The sequence below is a fragment of the Microtus oregoni genome, unplaced genomic scaffold (genome assembly GCF_018167655.1).
Source record: "Microtus oregoni isolate MIOR12 unplaced genomic scaffold, Mior012 000107F_ref0000227, whole genome shotgun sequence".
In the NCBI taxonomy this organism is placed as follows: domain Eukaryota; kingdom Metazoa; phylum Chordata; class Mammalia; order Rodentia; family Cricetidae; genus Microtus; species Microtus oregoni.
The window spans coordinates 2,983,657-2,999,819 of NW_024544725.1; the positions used below are offsets into that span (position 1 = coordinate 2,983,657).

Here is a 16,163-nt window from a genome sequence, read left to right on the forward strand (position 1 = left end):
TACCTGGAGCAGAGCAACTGCTCACTAATGGCATCTATCAGAAGATTAACATTTAAGTTCTCTATGGACTTGGTAGTGTGACAGAGTACCTCAGTCAAGTGGTGGGAAGTATGCCACGTCAGTTTTCCTATTGTTTTGTGGTATCTACAACAAACTTTCAACATTGTTTCCTATTTACTATTAATATTTATTATTCCACTGAAAGCTTCATTTCCAAAATTATTACTAGAATAAGAATTTTTAGTCTACTGATACCTTGATAGTACAGACTTACATTGAGCTAGCCTACATAGTCAATTCCTATTCCAGAAAATTAACTCTTCTCTCTTGAGCTGTCTTATTGTTCAATACCTGGTCCCAACTCATTGTACTTAATGTCTGTTAAGTAAGTAACTGCTAACTGAATGTTTAAGACCTAACAGTAGACCTTCCACTATCAAGCCTAAATCCTACCTCCCTCAAAGTCTTTCTCTTTATAAAATAAATATCTTCCCTCTATACTAATTTAACTGCTTTCAAACATGGCATCTCTACCACTCAATTAATCAACTTGAGTCTCCATATTTTGCCCCTTATCATGTTTTGTCCTATGGGCTATTTGTCCCATCCTCATAGTATCAAAATTGCAGCAGTCCCAAATATAATCACATATTAATAATCTATGTAGTCTACAAAATTTTAAATTCCAAAAAACAACTATATTCATCAGTTTCTCCATGTACTATAATGCATAGATGCAGTTTATCATGCATGTATTTATCAATATCTTTCTAAATGCCCTTTGACTTTTCAGTACATTATCATGCCTAGGCTACATCCTCAAACAGTAAATGCTACTAAATGCAAAACCTTTTGAGAATCATGTTAGTAATCAAAAGATTTTAAACTTTGGAACAATTTGGACAAGGGATGTTCACTTAATAAAGTCTATGTCAATATTCTACTATTAACAAAAGAAAACAATCCTGAAGCACATCTATTTCAAAGTGTAGTGATTTGAATGAGAAATATTCCTCACAGACTCAGGTGTTTAAACACTTGGTCCACAATTGGTGGCAGAGTCTGGGAAGTTTGGGAGGAGCGGCCTTACTGGAAGAAGCATTTCACTGAGGGTGAGTTTCCAGAGTCCACTTCCAGTTTGTTTGCTCTGCTCCATGTGCATAGTTTACAAGATGGAGCTCTCAGCACTCTGCACCAACCACCATGTCACTGTTTGCTACCACTCTTCCTTGCCATAAGAGATTCTTATGTCTCTGGAACCATAAGCTCAGGTAAACTCTTTCTTCTGGAAATTGCCTTGGTCATGATATTTTATCACAATAGTAAAAAAAAAAAAAAAAGCAAGGAATCAAAAAGTTGGTACCAGAACCAGAGAGTGGACTATTGCTGTGAACAAGCCTGACCATGTCAATTTTGGAGGAATACGGTAGACTGTGGCACTTTGAACTAGTAAAACAGTTCAATGCTATAAGTAGAACTTAATGGACATCTTTGGAATTTGAATTTTTGACTGTTAATGAGCTAACTGCTGAGAGATATTTGATTGTGGGGGCTACAAGTTAAAACAACCTATATATTGTAAAGGTATCTTAACTGCAAAATTTGGGTCTAAGGATATGTGGCTTTGGAAAAGAGGTTCTGTTTTTGTTTCTACAGAAGATGAGAAGCTATGGTTTCCTTCCAGGTTAATATGGCTTGATTAAAGAAGACCCTCCCTCCGATGTTAGATCGCCAAAGGAAATTGATAGTCCAGATGATCCAATGTTTCAGAGTGCCTCTGTGCAGTTTCCTCTGACTTCTACATTCAGAACAATGTCAAGGATGCTGCCACAAAATACTCCAGTCAGGACTTAACCATAATTCTAAATTTTTTCAGCGTTCCTCAAAGATTACTAGAACCCACAATCAGCAGAAAGTAGTCTAGAGATCTAAGCCCAAATTCCCAAAACACTGTTTATAAATGTTTGTTTTTATATAAGGGATTGGTTATAAATTGTTATTGGTCATAGTCAATCTCTTTCTAAAGAACAAAGGGGGATATGGAATAAAAATGATGGAGAAAAGGATAAATTATTGAGTCTAATTTAACCCCCCAAAACTGTTAATCTCAACATTTTACAATGGCATGGATTTTAGTTTATTTATATAAATTTAAGATTAAGTTTGTTATACTTTATGTATACTTCTTTTTAAGATATTGTATTTATATATCCCAATTAAATATGTAATATATAATTAAGAAATACAGATTTACAAAAATAAAATAAGTCATCTATAATAGTCAAGCTTATAGTCATGTTAGTTTTCGAGATATACAAAGATACATTTCAGATATTCTTCTAAATTTCAAAGACCTACAGAATGTGGCATTTAAAATGTTTTTTTCTGATTTTTTAAAATTGTTTTTATTGATCTATATAATTTTCTTCATTCCCCTCCCTTCCTCCCCGATCTTATACACCTCCCATGATTTCCATGCTCCCAATGTACTCAAGAGATCTTGTCTTTTTCTACTTCCCATGTAGATTAAATCCATGTATGTCTCTCTTAGAGTCCTCTTTGTTGTCTAGGTTCTCTGGGGTTGTGAATTTTTTTCTTTGCTTTATGTCTGAAAGCCACTTATGAGAGAGTACATATTTGTCTTTCTGGGTCTGGGTTACCTCACTCAATATGATGTTTTCTAGATCTATCCATTTGCCCACAAATTTCAAAATGTCAGGATTTTTTTTAACCACTAAGTAGTACTCCCTTCTGTAAATGTACCACATTTTCTTTTATTCCATTCTTTTTTTTAAAAAAATAGTACTATATAATTTAATTTTTTACTATGTTTGACTATACAATAAGAAAATTTGATTCCTGATGGATCTAACTTGTTAGCTCTTAATAATCATATTTAATAGTTTTTCACAAAAAGAACAAAATTTACAAAAAGAAGTAAATATATGATTATGCTTCTCTGGGAACAGACACCCATCGTAAGTCAATGTTTAAGTCTAATTCCCCATTAGGGTTTCATTGTTCATTATTTTCTGTTTAGATAAAAATGCTTAGTAGATTTTAATCCATTCTTTTTTATTATTATTATTAAAAATTTCCACCTCCTCCCCTCCTCACATGTCCCTTTCCCTCGCCCCACTCCCCTCCCCCTCCAGCCCAAAGAGTAGTCAGGGTTCCCTGCCCTGTGGGAAGTCCAAGGTCCTCCCCACTCCATCCAGGTCTAGGAAGGTGAACATGCAGACTAGGCTCCCACAAAGCCAGTACATGGAGTAGAATCAAAACCCAGTGCCATTGTCCTTGGCTCCATTGTCAGCCACGTTCAGAGAGTCCAGTTTGATCACATGCTCCATCAGTCCCAGTCCAGCTGGCCTTGGTGAGCTCCCATTAGATCAGCCCCACCATCTCAGTAGGTGGGATTTAGGTTGTTTCCAGGTTCTGGCTATGACAAATAATGCTGTTAATGAACATAGTTGAGCACATGACTTTATGGTATGATTGAGCATTCTTTGAGTATATACCCCAAAGTTTCCTATTTTAACTTCTGTTTTTATGATAAAACATTGATCAACGATAATCTGGAAAGTCTCTATTTGCCTTAAACATTACACTCTATCATGGCTGGAAGCCAATACAAGAAATCAAAACAGGAATCTGGAGATAGGAGCTGAAGCAGAGACCTTGAAGGAACTGAATTTTGTTACTATAAGTTATTACGGGGTTTTTCCCTCTGGCCTCAGCTAACTTTCTTAACTAGTTCTGGACCACCTGAATAAGGACTGTACTGCCAACGGTGAGCTGGGTCCTTCATTCTACATCAATTTACAATTAAGAAAATGTTCCACAGGCATGACCATAAGCCAACCTACAGTCAATTCCCCAATGTTGCTCCCTTTCACTAGGTGACACTGGTTTTTGCATAGCTGGTGAAAACTAACCAGCACACTTCTATTGCAGAAAAACCAGGGCTTCAATGCCATGTTGAGGAACTTTAAACTGCCATAATTTTAGTTCCAGAGGACCCTCTTCCAAAAGAACCTATATGCATGTGGCATATACCCACATGTCCATATACATGAATAAGGCTTAAAATTAAGTCTTTTATAAATTAAAAGCTATGATATGAAATGTGACTCGTTTTTTCCACAGTAATGTTCATATGTATTTTCTTTTATTTTGAAAATTGATAAAACATAAGATGACAACTTTGAGCAGAAGTTCCATGCGTAAAGATTAAACTAAGTAGTGACAGGATAATTAATTACACTACAGAGATAAGATTGAATATGGCAACTTCTTTTATTACAAACTGAGATTCGAATAGCATGAAAATTGAGCATAGCAACTGATTTTTTCAGCAGCTATCTTGTATATTAAGTAAAATGAGGTTTTACGTAGTAATAAAATCCATTAGACAATGCTGGACAGCTGAAAAGCTGGAAGCTGAAAGTCAAAACACTTCATTATAAGTGTAATCAAAGGTTAATAAATCTGAGGTAGTGGGGAATGTGTAAGAGATTATTTTTTTAGAAATTTGTCCTACTTTGACAAATTAATAAATTTCAATGTTTTCAGCAGCACAAGTTGGTGAAGTTCCTAGCTCTCCAAGAAACAGAAGCATATGAACATACTATTATTCCCATTTTTCATTAAAAAAAAAACCAAAGTATTTTTGGAGTTCTGCCAAGTGTTAGGCTCATATCTAAAAAAGTGATGAAGACGCTAGAAACTCCTAAATCTCCACATAATTATTCTGTAAGCAAATTCTTTTAACCAAAAGGATGATATTTCCATGAATTTAAAACCTTACATTATGGTTTGTATGTAAGCAGCCTTTTCATAAAAGTTATTCCTCTGCCAAAGGAGATTAAGAATAACAGTTCAATTTTAGTAACTCAAATGTATTTGAAAACCATGAAAATGCATCTGCAAGATATAAGATGTTGGTGAATTATAAGCCCTCAAAAGAAGCTCTTAACTGTAAAATTATTTACTATCAAATAGATTTCACAAATTAAGTCAATTATCACTTAAAATATGAATCTCAAAGGCAATTATACATGGATTGTAATTTTAAAATAATTTATCCAAACCAAAAATGTCTACTGCTTTGTATAAATGCACCTTTTTTAAAAAAAACTAATTGTAAATTAAAGAACTTGGATATCACTTATCAATTAGTGGTAACAACCAAAGAGCACTTCCAAATGAATTTGCCATATTAATAATTTGTACTCCTTTATATGGATAAAATAAAACCTGTCAATCAGCTGACTATTTTATTCAGCACAGGTATTTACAGTAGCAGAATATTTGTATGACTATGCAAGGATGTGGTTTTTTTTGTTTATGTTGCAGAATATTTAATTGTTTAAAGATGTTTTGCATTTGTTTATGTTATATTTGACTATATAGACACGTTGCAATTGTTTAATTTTATAAAGATGTGTTGTTGTTTTACCTTGTCTGCCTAAGACATGTGATTGATCTAATAAGAGGCAAAATGGTCAATAGCAAGGGAGGAGGTATAAGAAGAACTTCTTGGCAGGAAGAACAAGTAGTAGTAGAAATTTAGGCTCTAGAGAAAAAAACAGAGGAAAGGGAGATGACAAGTCACAGACAGACAGACAGACAAGGAGGAAGCAAGAAAGTAGGACATACAGAATGAAAGAAAGGTAAAAAGCCCCCAAAGCAAAACATTGAGAATTAGAAACAGCTTAAATTAAAAGAGCTAGAGAGACAAGCCTAAACTAAGGACAAGCATTCATAATAATAAGTCTTTATGTTTATATTTGGGAAACTGGTTGGTGGCCCAAAGAAAATTCCAACTATAAATACCATCCAACATGGGGAACAAATTTCCTCCTAGGGCCCAAAAAAACTGAAAAAAATGAAATGGCTCATTTAAGAGACATTGCTATGCAGAGCACTTGAGAAGTCAACACATTAAGTGGAAACAGCAAGCTAAGTAAAATGCCTGAAACAGTGTGGGTCTCTGATGTGGAATTCCCCTCTGTATGCTATGAATGTTTCTATTAATATGCTTATATTAATATAAATGAGTTAATTTAAGAGGTAAGAGTTAGTTTATAAGAAGCCTAAGCTAATTGGCCAAGTGGTGCTGTAATTGATATAGTTTCTGTGTGATTATTTGGGTCTGGGTAGCCAGGAACGAAAGAGCAGTCTACACCTACAGGTATCAACTTCCTAGAGCTCAGTTCTCACAGAATCCACTCATTCAGGGAGGGAGTGGAGCCAAATGCCACAGCTGCAGAGGGCTTAGATGCTACTTAGCAGCTTAAGATTTAGCTAAGTCTGAGAGAGCTATAGATGGACAGTAAAACAGATCAAGAAGGGAATACCTTCAAACAGGTGACAGTGTACATAGGTGCTTTAAAAAGGGGGGAATAGACAGTCATAGGGAAAAATAGTTGAAAAATACTTTTTTTTACAAAAGAGCAAAGTAATATTTAAAAAGTTAGTCATGTAATGATATACAGGGAAATATACAGGGAGTCTAGATTCTGTATGGTGCTTTGTTGACTTTGAATTTTTGAACGCTGATGAGGGAAAGACAGCTGCCCAAAGATGTGAGTTTGTAAAAGGAATTTCTGAATTAAACCAGCCTAGATACTTTAGTCATGTCTTAAGTTTAAAATAGAATTCAGAAAATGTGTTGGGTTTGGGGAAAAGTTATGCTTTTGTTTTCATAGGAAATGAAAGGCTGTGGATTCCTTCAAAATTAATACAGATCATATTTGATTGGGGGAAACTACCTGAAAATCTTTGCTACAGACATAAAGAAATAAACCTAGAAATACCACAAGACAAGTGGCACATATGCTGATCCCTTGACAAGGGGACACCTCTGAGACTGGTGATAAAAATCTTGTTGGATACAGAGTCCTCATGACTTTCATATGGCATGGACAGAAGTTTGGTTATACAGTCAAACTTATAAAGTTGACAGATATCTTTAACCTGCTCAAATATAAAACAAAAAAAAAAATCGTTGACTAGTTTGTGTACAATGCACAGCCCATACTTGTATTAATACAAATAAAAATATTACCTTTGAAAATCTGAGTGTTTTCAGAGCAAGGAGACCATACACCAATGAAAAAGGGTGGCCCAGGAGATCACAGCCTTTCTGTGTGCCTCTGCTACAGTTTCTTTACAATTCTGTGTTCAGAACAACTTCAAGGCTACTAGTTGAGATGGTCTACCCTCACAGTCTATTCTATCCAGGACTTCAGATAAGCATTGTACTTTCTCATTACACAGAGACGAAACAACAAATGTTATAGCTAGTGTTTTTAGAACTTGACTATTATCTCAATTTTCTTAGGGTACCCTGGGGATGCAGTCATCCACAAACAACAGGAAGCAGTCTATAGAACAAAACACCCACATTCCCAAGAGGTGGAGTGGGTGGTTTTTGTTCATTTTGTGGGTTATGGATGCATGTCAACATTTAATGGGGATGTAGGAATACATGATTAAAGAAACAGCTTTATAACAAATTTTTACATTGGTCTGGATTTCTGTATTTTGAAATAAATTTAAGGTTATTTTTGTAATATGCTATATATGTTTCTACTCCTATGTAAGGTACTGTACTTAATGCAGCTCATTTAAAAATGTAATATAAAGGTATATTTCTTGAAAGCTATTATTACAACTGTTTAGGATAATTACAAATGCAGGTTAGTAGTTATCTATAACAATCAAACTTGTAGTCATGTTAGTTATGTTTCCAAGGTTAAACAGGTACATTTTAGGTAAGTAATATTCCAATGCTTCAGAGACCTACATAATATGGCATTTAAGATGTTTAACCACCAAGGCTATTTATGATAGTGAGACATGTCTGCTCCTGGCAGCACCAATCTACTTCCTAAAAGGATGATGGGCATTAAAGAACCTTCATAAGACATATACTTCTTTGTGGCGATGCTAGAAATTTGAGCAAAAAAAAACTACCCATGCCTCAACTGCTGACAGTCTGCTGTCCAAACTGGACCAACAAGATACAAAACAAAAGGATTGTCTAACTGCCTGCTGAATTGGCCAAGACAAGGTGGGACAGTCCATCAAAATATCTGTTTCACAGAAAAGACTGTCAGATATTCTAGGCCTGTAGACCAAAGATGGATGCCCCAACCTTGCAGAGGAACCTTGTCCAGGCAGCCAGCTCTTTCTGTCATTTCTATTAGTTTTGAAAGATGCTTACTCTATAATTCCTGTTTACCCAGGTAATGTTAACTCATTATCAGTTCTCTGATGGGAGTTGAAGAAGAAATAGTTTTCCTTGTTATCAAATTCAGAAAAGAAATTTACATTAGAGATGTATAGTTTATGAGGCTGAGAAACATGAAAGTTTTAATTGTTTATATAAGAAAATGCTTTTGAGGTCTAAGACTATTTTGGGTTGGTAATACAAGTTAGAATAGAAAGTAAAATAGGCACACAACTTTGGACTCACAAAAATAGGATGGATAAATGGAGTATTTTCTCTGAATCTGCCAAATACAAATGGACTAGATATTGTAAATGTAATTCTTACTTAATAATTGCTCTTATCTTACTATGCTAAAGCTAAAACTTTTTTTTATTTAGAAAAAGGAGAAAAATTTTGATGTTTATTTTCTTTTGGTTCTTTAGTCTTTTAATTTTTTTGGGGGGGGAGGGGATGGCTGCAACCCAGGTCCCAAATACATGGAGGCTTATTATTACTTATAAATGCCCAGCCTTAGCTTGACTTCTTTTTAGCCAGCTTTTCTTTTCTTTTTTTTCCATTATTTAATACACTCCTTTCCCATTCCACAGTCATTCTTGTTCCCACTCCCTCCTCTCCTTCCGCCCCAACCTTTCCCCCACCTCATCCCCCCATTCAGTCCCCAGAAAGGGCAAGAACCCCATGGGGAGTAAATAAAGACTGACATATCACTTCAAGTTGGGCCCACAGACCTCCCCCCCCCCCCATTATCTAGCCTGAGCAAGGTATCCATCCAAAGAGTACTTGCTCCAAAACATGCCAGGTCAAGCACTAGGGATAAATCCTGGTCCCATTGCCGGTGGCCCCACAGACCATACAAGCCTCACAATTGTTCCCCATATTCAATGGACCTAGCTTGGTCCCTTGCAGTTTCCCTGACTATCAGTCCAGAGTCAGTGAGTTCTCACTAGCTCAAATCAGCCATTTCTGTGGGTATCACTATCATGGTCCTGACCACCCCCTGCTCATATCATGGTTCCTCCCTCTCCTGGACTGGGCCCCCATAAGTTTGGCCCAGTGCTCCACTGCGGATCTTTGCATCTGCTTCCATCAGTTCCTGGATGAAGGTTCTATGATGACAATTACAGTAGTCATCAATCTGATTAGAGGAAGGTCAATTTAGGCATCCTCTCCACTGTTGCTTAGAGTCTTATCTGAGATCATCCTTATGAATTCCTGGTAATTTCCCTAGTGCCATGATTCTTACTAGCCACTTAATGGTTCCCTCAGTCAAAATATCTCTTTCCTTTCTCTCCCTCTCTGTCTTTCCCCCTTCTTTAGCATCCTGTTCCCTCATGTTCTCCTCCTCCTGTCCCTTCTCCCTCTCTCTCCCCTCTAACCTTCCCTCCCCCTCCCAATTGTCTCAGGGAATCTTGTTTGTTTCCCCTTCCCAGGAGTATCCATGTATATCTCTCTTAGAGTTCTCTTTTATTAACTAGCTTCTCTGGGATCATGGATTATAGGCTGGTTATACTTTGCTTTATGTCTAATACCCACTTATGAGTGAGTACATATGTTTGTCTATCTGGGTCTGCGTTACCTCACTCAGGATAGTTTTTTTTTCCAGTACCATTCATTTATATGCAATTTTCAAGATGTCATTGTTTTTTACCGCTGAGTAGTTCTCCATCGTGTAAACGTACTACATTTTCTTTACCCATTCTTCAGTTGAGGGGCACCTAGACTCTTTCCAGGTTCTGGCTATTACAAATAATGTTGCTATGAACACAGCTGAGCAAACGTCCTTGTAGTATGAGTGTGCATGATTTGCTGAAGGAGGGAAAGACAGGAGGATCACGAGTTCAAAGCCAGCCAGCTTTTCTTAACTTAAATTATTCTATCTACCTTTTTCCTTAGGTTTTTTTTTCCTTTTCTTACATCAGTATACCTTAATTTCACCCTTATTCTATTTCTGGCTGGGTGGCTGGCCCCTAGAACCATCTCTCCTTTTTCTCTTTCTTGCTTCTTCTTCTCCCAGATTTCTCATTCTATTTATTGATGTGGGAAGGTCATATGTCTATCTGTTGCTTTCATTATTTAATTAATAAAGAAACTGCTTGGCCTGATAGGTCAGAACATAAGCGGGTGGAGTAGACAGAATAGAATGTGGGGAAGAAGGGAAGTGAGGTCAGACATCATGGAGCCTGCCACCAGGTTAGACATGCTGAATCTTTCAGGGTAAGACACCACCTTGTGGTGCTACACAGATTATTAGAAATGGGTTAAGCAAGATATGAGAGTTAGCCAAGAAGAGGCTAGATATAATGGGCCAGGCAGTGATTATATAAATACAGTTTGTGTGTTGTTATTTAGGGTGTAAAGCTAACCATGCGGGAGCCAGGCAGGACGAAAAACAGGCCTGACCGCAGCTCTCATCTACAATTTATCCTCTCTACCTGCCAGCCCCACCTATGCTTTCTCCTGCTTTGCTATTGGCTGTTCAGCTCTTTAGCAGACCATCAGATGTTTTAGACAGACAAGGAATCACAGCTTCACAGAGTTAAACAAATATAACATAAATAAAAACAACACATTTTACATCATTAAAACAAGTGTTCCACAGCATAATCTAAAGTAACAAACCTTAAAATATTATTATAAAACAGGGTACTACTGCAGATTATTTAAATATGTAAAAATGATTCACATTTAACTATGTAAAGACGTGGTACACTTGTACATGTTGCAGAATATTTAAGCATGTAAATATGTATTGCATATGTTTAAGGTTGTGAAATATTTAATTCTGAATAGATGTGTTGCATTTGCTTATGATATAAAGATGTGTTGCTGTTTAACTTGCCTAAGGCACTTGATTGGTCTAATAAAAAGCTGAATAGCCAATAGCAAGGTAGAACTTCCAGGCAGGAAGATTAAACATTAGGAAGAGTATTTAGCCTTTAGAGAAAGAAAAAGAGATGACAGGGAAGTGCCAGGGGCCAGACAGACAGACAAGGTGGAAGCAGGAAAGTGGGACATACAAAATGAAAGAAAGATAAAATGTCCCAAGGCAAAATAAAGATGAATAGGAACAGGATAAATTAAGTTAAAAGAGCTAGTCAAACAAGCCTAAGATAAGGCTGAGAATTCATAATAAATAATAAGTCTCTGTATCTTTATTTAGGAAGGTTGTTCACACCCTAAATAAAAACATGACTACAGTTAACTGTATTTCTCCTTTTGCAAATTTTCTTCCTCAATATAGCATGCGGTAGAAATTTTGTTCTTTTATTTGATATGTACTTTGCTCTAAGGCCATTCACTTCTGATTTGCATAGTATATTATGTTTGCATAGTATATTGTGCTGCTTTTCAGATGTTTATTCCTAAAATAAATATTCAATGATTACTCAAAAAAAATTACAGAAATCAGACAATTCAAACTCTTCCATAAACTTGTCTGGAATCATGACAACCATCTAGCTGGCAACAATCTAGAAACCCTGGATGTAAAGCTAGAAGTTCACCATTATCATTTCTTAGTACTCCAACATGCATAAGCTAAACAGGCTACAAATCCTCTGACAACTACCTGATACACTCCTATCTGCCTACTTGTTCCAACAACTTTTACCTGGCATGCCTTCACAGCCTAAAACACACTTATTATAAACAATAATAAACAACTTCCTCTAAACTGAAAAATGCAGCATATACTACATTGATTTTTCTATTTCATTCTTTTTTGCAGACTAATGCCATAGTTAATATTGTTCAAGAAGTATACTGTTTATGTTTGTGGCGTTTAAAATGAAGAAATGCAATTTCAGATTCCTGTCACAATAAAATCTTCTTTTTTGATATATCAATCCACTAAAAAGTTGCTTCATTTGAATTTAAGAAGCACATTTTCCTTCTGGTTTAACTTTATATCAAAATTGGGGAACTATTAGTCATTAATATTCAAAAATAGAGAAAAGGAACATAGGTAGTTGACTTACGTTTAGACCAATAAGATTTCTTCTTCCTAGGCTCAGTGAGCAAAGATATTTGTCCTCAATCAATTCTGACAACTTGAGTTTGATCCCAAGGTAATAAACACATGGTATAAAGAAGAGAACTGAATCCAGTAAGTGTTTCTGACTTCCACACACATGCATGTGAGCATACACTTATATAAACATACAAACCCAGAGACAAAATTAATTTAAAACATTATTTTCTTACTAAAGAAAAAAACATGAGTATGAAATTAACATGCAATAAATTTTCATCTAAGAACTATTTGCATTTGTGTGACCCATGTGGAAATAAATAATGCTGTCTGCTTTCTCCTAATCTGTATAAGAATTAAAGCTAGAAAAAATGGTTACTTTAGTTCCCCCATATAAACTAAGAAATATTCCCTAGTATATAGGCTACAATCACAACAAATTAAGGATACTGGAATACCGTATGGCAGCATGAATTCAAAGCTTAAGGCTGGGCAGTATAGCAAGTTCCTCTCTCACAAAAACAAAAACAAAATTGAAAAATAAAGGTATGTTGCACGAGTTCTACTTGGTCTTAATAATAAAAGCCCAGAGTCAGACAATGGGGAAAATGCTGAGAAATCAGAGACAAAGGAGCAAAACCACAGTCACCTTACCTATTCAACTTCTCAGGCCAAAAAGAGACTGAGTTCCTGTCTCCTCCTGCCTTATCACTTCCTCTCTATGCCCAGCGATATCATTTCCTGTCTTAACTGCCTCTCACTGAACTTCAGTTTATCCACTTCTAACAAATCATGTGCATGGCTTCAGCACAGAATAAAAAATCAAATGTAATACTATATATTAAGGAGAGCTATAGCAACGGCTACTAAAATAATTTCCAACAACTGCAGGTACTTTTTTTTTCCCTTTCAATAATCAGTTGTTTAACTGCAGAAGATAACTTAAAGGTAAAACAACCTTTGAACAGCAAAAGCATTAATAGGTTCAAAGAGGCAGAACTCAGGATAAAACTCTGACAAAATAATCTTCATAATCCCTAGAGTTTGATGTTGAAACAAATGATGTTTTGAGGTTGGGGAGTGGGGAGAGAATATATACCTAATCCTCATACCACATACCAAAAAATATTCAAAGTGGGTCATGAACTAAAATGTACAATATTTATCTATAGGAAACACTTTTCAATGAAATGAAAGCTTCTGGAAGTACATCCAAGTAAAGAGATCTCAGACTCAATGCCAAAAACAGAATATACAGAGAGAAAAATGAATACATGGCAGCTTGTTACAATTTGCAAAACCTGCTCTACAAAATATCCTGTTTAGAAAGAATGAGAACACAAGTTACAATTCAGGGGAAAGTATTTTTAAACTAAACAGTTAACAAAGAACAAATACTTGAAAAAGAATTCTGCAACCAAAAAGAAAAAAAAGGAATTCTATTTAAAAACTTGTAAAAGACATCAATCACCAGACAGTTCACCCAAAAGACATATGAATGACAAATAAGTACAGGAAATGATATACAAAATCAGCCATCAGTGAAATTCACTCTAAAAATGAAAAAACAGGAATGGGGATGTTGCTCAATTGGTAGAATGCATAGCTTGAACAAAGCAGTGAGTTTGATCGCCAGCGTTGCATAAACACAGGGAAGGGTACACAGCAGTAAGCTCATCACTCTGGGAGGATGAGACATGAGCAAAGACAGGAGCTAGAGGCTAGCCTAGCCTAAGCAACATAAAAAGATCCAGTACCAAACATTCAAAACAAATAAAAATAAAAGGGCTATTCCAACTGTTCCACCTCATACGCCAATAGGGTAAGAGACAGCAGACCCTCAGAAGGGTAATGGGAATGTACAAAGCTAAAAAGATTGTGTACATCAGAGGAAACTGTCAATCAAATGAAGAATCGGTCCACAGAAGAGAAGACAGCCTTTGCCAGCTCTATTTCTGACAGAGGGTTAGTGACTAGTACACACAACAAACTCAAACAATTTTGTACATCAAGAAAACAAACCTAAATTTACAATGAAAAATTTATTGCTAGTTTATTTGAAAAGTATCCATACTGACTTCCATAGTGGCTAGATCACACGTATATAGTAGTGTATAAAGAATGCCTTTTGTCTACAATCTTTGCTTTTCCTTAAAAACTTTTTTTTTATGTGTTTGAGTATTTTGCCTACATGTATGCGTGTACACCACATGTGTGCCTGGTGTCCAAGGAGGTAAGAAGAAGGCATCTGAACTCCTAGTCCTGGAGTTATGGGTCGTAGCATGCCGCCATGTGGTTGCTAGGAATACAACCTGGGTCTTCTGCAAGAGTAGCAAGTACTCTGAGACATGTCTTGAGCTGTCACCTGCTTTCATACACTACCCAGGACCAAATGACAAAGAGTGGTATTCTTCACAGTGAGGTGGGTCCTCCTATATCAATCAATTACCAATATGCCCCTACAGACTGGCCTACAAATCTAGTGCCATTTTCTCATTGACATTATCCTTCCCCAGATGACCATTGCTTGTGTGAAGTTGACAAACTTACCAGCACAGTCCTACTGTAACATAGGATTTTTACAAAGATAAAATGAAATGTATGGCATTGTTAGGAGTTATTATTATTATTAGAATTATTATTATTATTATTAAAAATAGAGAACACTGAAAGTCACAGCTAAAAAAGAGGGTAAGCCAGTGTATCGATTTTACTATAGCAATCTCCTTGGCACTCAATTTTCCTGAAGAAGTATAAAAAGGGGGAAAGGCTATTATCTTACAAATTGCTACATAAATAATTTTCATACCTGGCATAACAAAATACTTCTACATGTTGAATTGTTTTGTCCTTGCTGCTAAGAAGGATAGCTTCCTCATTCTCAAGAATATGTGCTTGCCAGCTGGAATTTTCAGTCACAACATCACTGTTTTCCTAAACAAAACACAGAAAAGGAGTTTTAACTAAGTTGAAAGATCTGAACTTAAAATTTCCAAAAAAAAGTATCTTGCCTTAAAATCATATTTTTATTTTTATCACAACAAAATCCAATGCTTTAGAGTAACTGAATTGACTCAGTGTGCCAACTTCAAAGGAGGCAGAGGAAAACTATAACATAAAATCTATTAAGAGCTAGCTTTGGTATACATGTGTCTATGAGGCCATGTTGTGCTTGGAAAATGCTGTTTCCTTGAAGTCATCTACCTCCTCTGGCTCTTAAAAGTCTTCTGTTCCATCTTCTGCATAGACAGATCCCTGAGTTTTGAGGGATGGGCTATGATATGGTATAAACATTCCTTTTAGGGCTGAGCATTTCAAAATCTCTCACTCTCTGTATGTTGTCCAGTGGGCCACACTCAATTTTGTGCAGTGGTATTTAAACTATAATATCACCGCAGTTTTATCACCCATGTTTTTATAATGAGCAGAGTTAATGCTGCTAGAACAGTCCATTAAATAAATGAAAGTAAGTACCATGTGTAATAAAGTAATGGAATGTTTTAAGTATGAAATATTTTTTAGCTAACTGAATAGATTCCTGGAATATTATCGTACTCTATTCCTAACCGTCTCAGCTAATTTGAGAGACAGCAGGGTCTGATTTCATGTAAGATATACTTGGTATAAGTTACATCTCAAGCCACATATACCCATCTATATTAAATGTGTCTTACAAAAAATGTTAACCTACATAGCATGACTAAATCTCCACACCACACTACCAGTTACCTCTGAAATTCTTCTTTATGATGATGGGTACTCAACAGTTGTAGTAACATGAAGCTACCACAGAAAAAACTTTCTGAACCTCAATTTTTTTTCTCTTTCTTTTTCCTTTAAGTGCTTCTGTCATGTGACAGAAGTAAACACACAAGCCAGAAAAGATTCCAAATTAAGTTTTTTTCTTCAAATAAGTGAATGACATTGCTTTAGATTTTATATAGTAATACAAAG

At 35.8% G+C, this 16,163-nt stretch overlaps 1 protein-coding gene across 1 annotated transcript in view; it reads right to left on the minus strand.

The window, feature by feature from the left end:
* Window positions 1-16,163, minus strand: part of LOC121443472 (rab proteins geranylgeranyltransferase component A 1-like) — a 172,353-nt gene that overhangs the window by 104,825 nt on the left and 51,365 nt on the right. Inside the window, 1 exon segment of the mRNA XM_041645222.1 lies at window positions 15,019-15,143. Within this exon segment, the coding sequence (XP_041501156.1) occupies window positions 15,019-15,143 (125 nt within the window).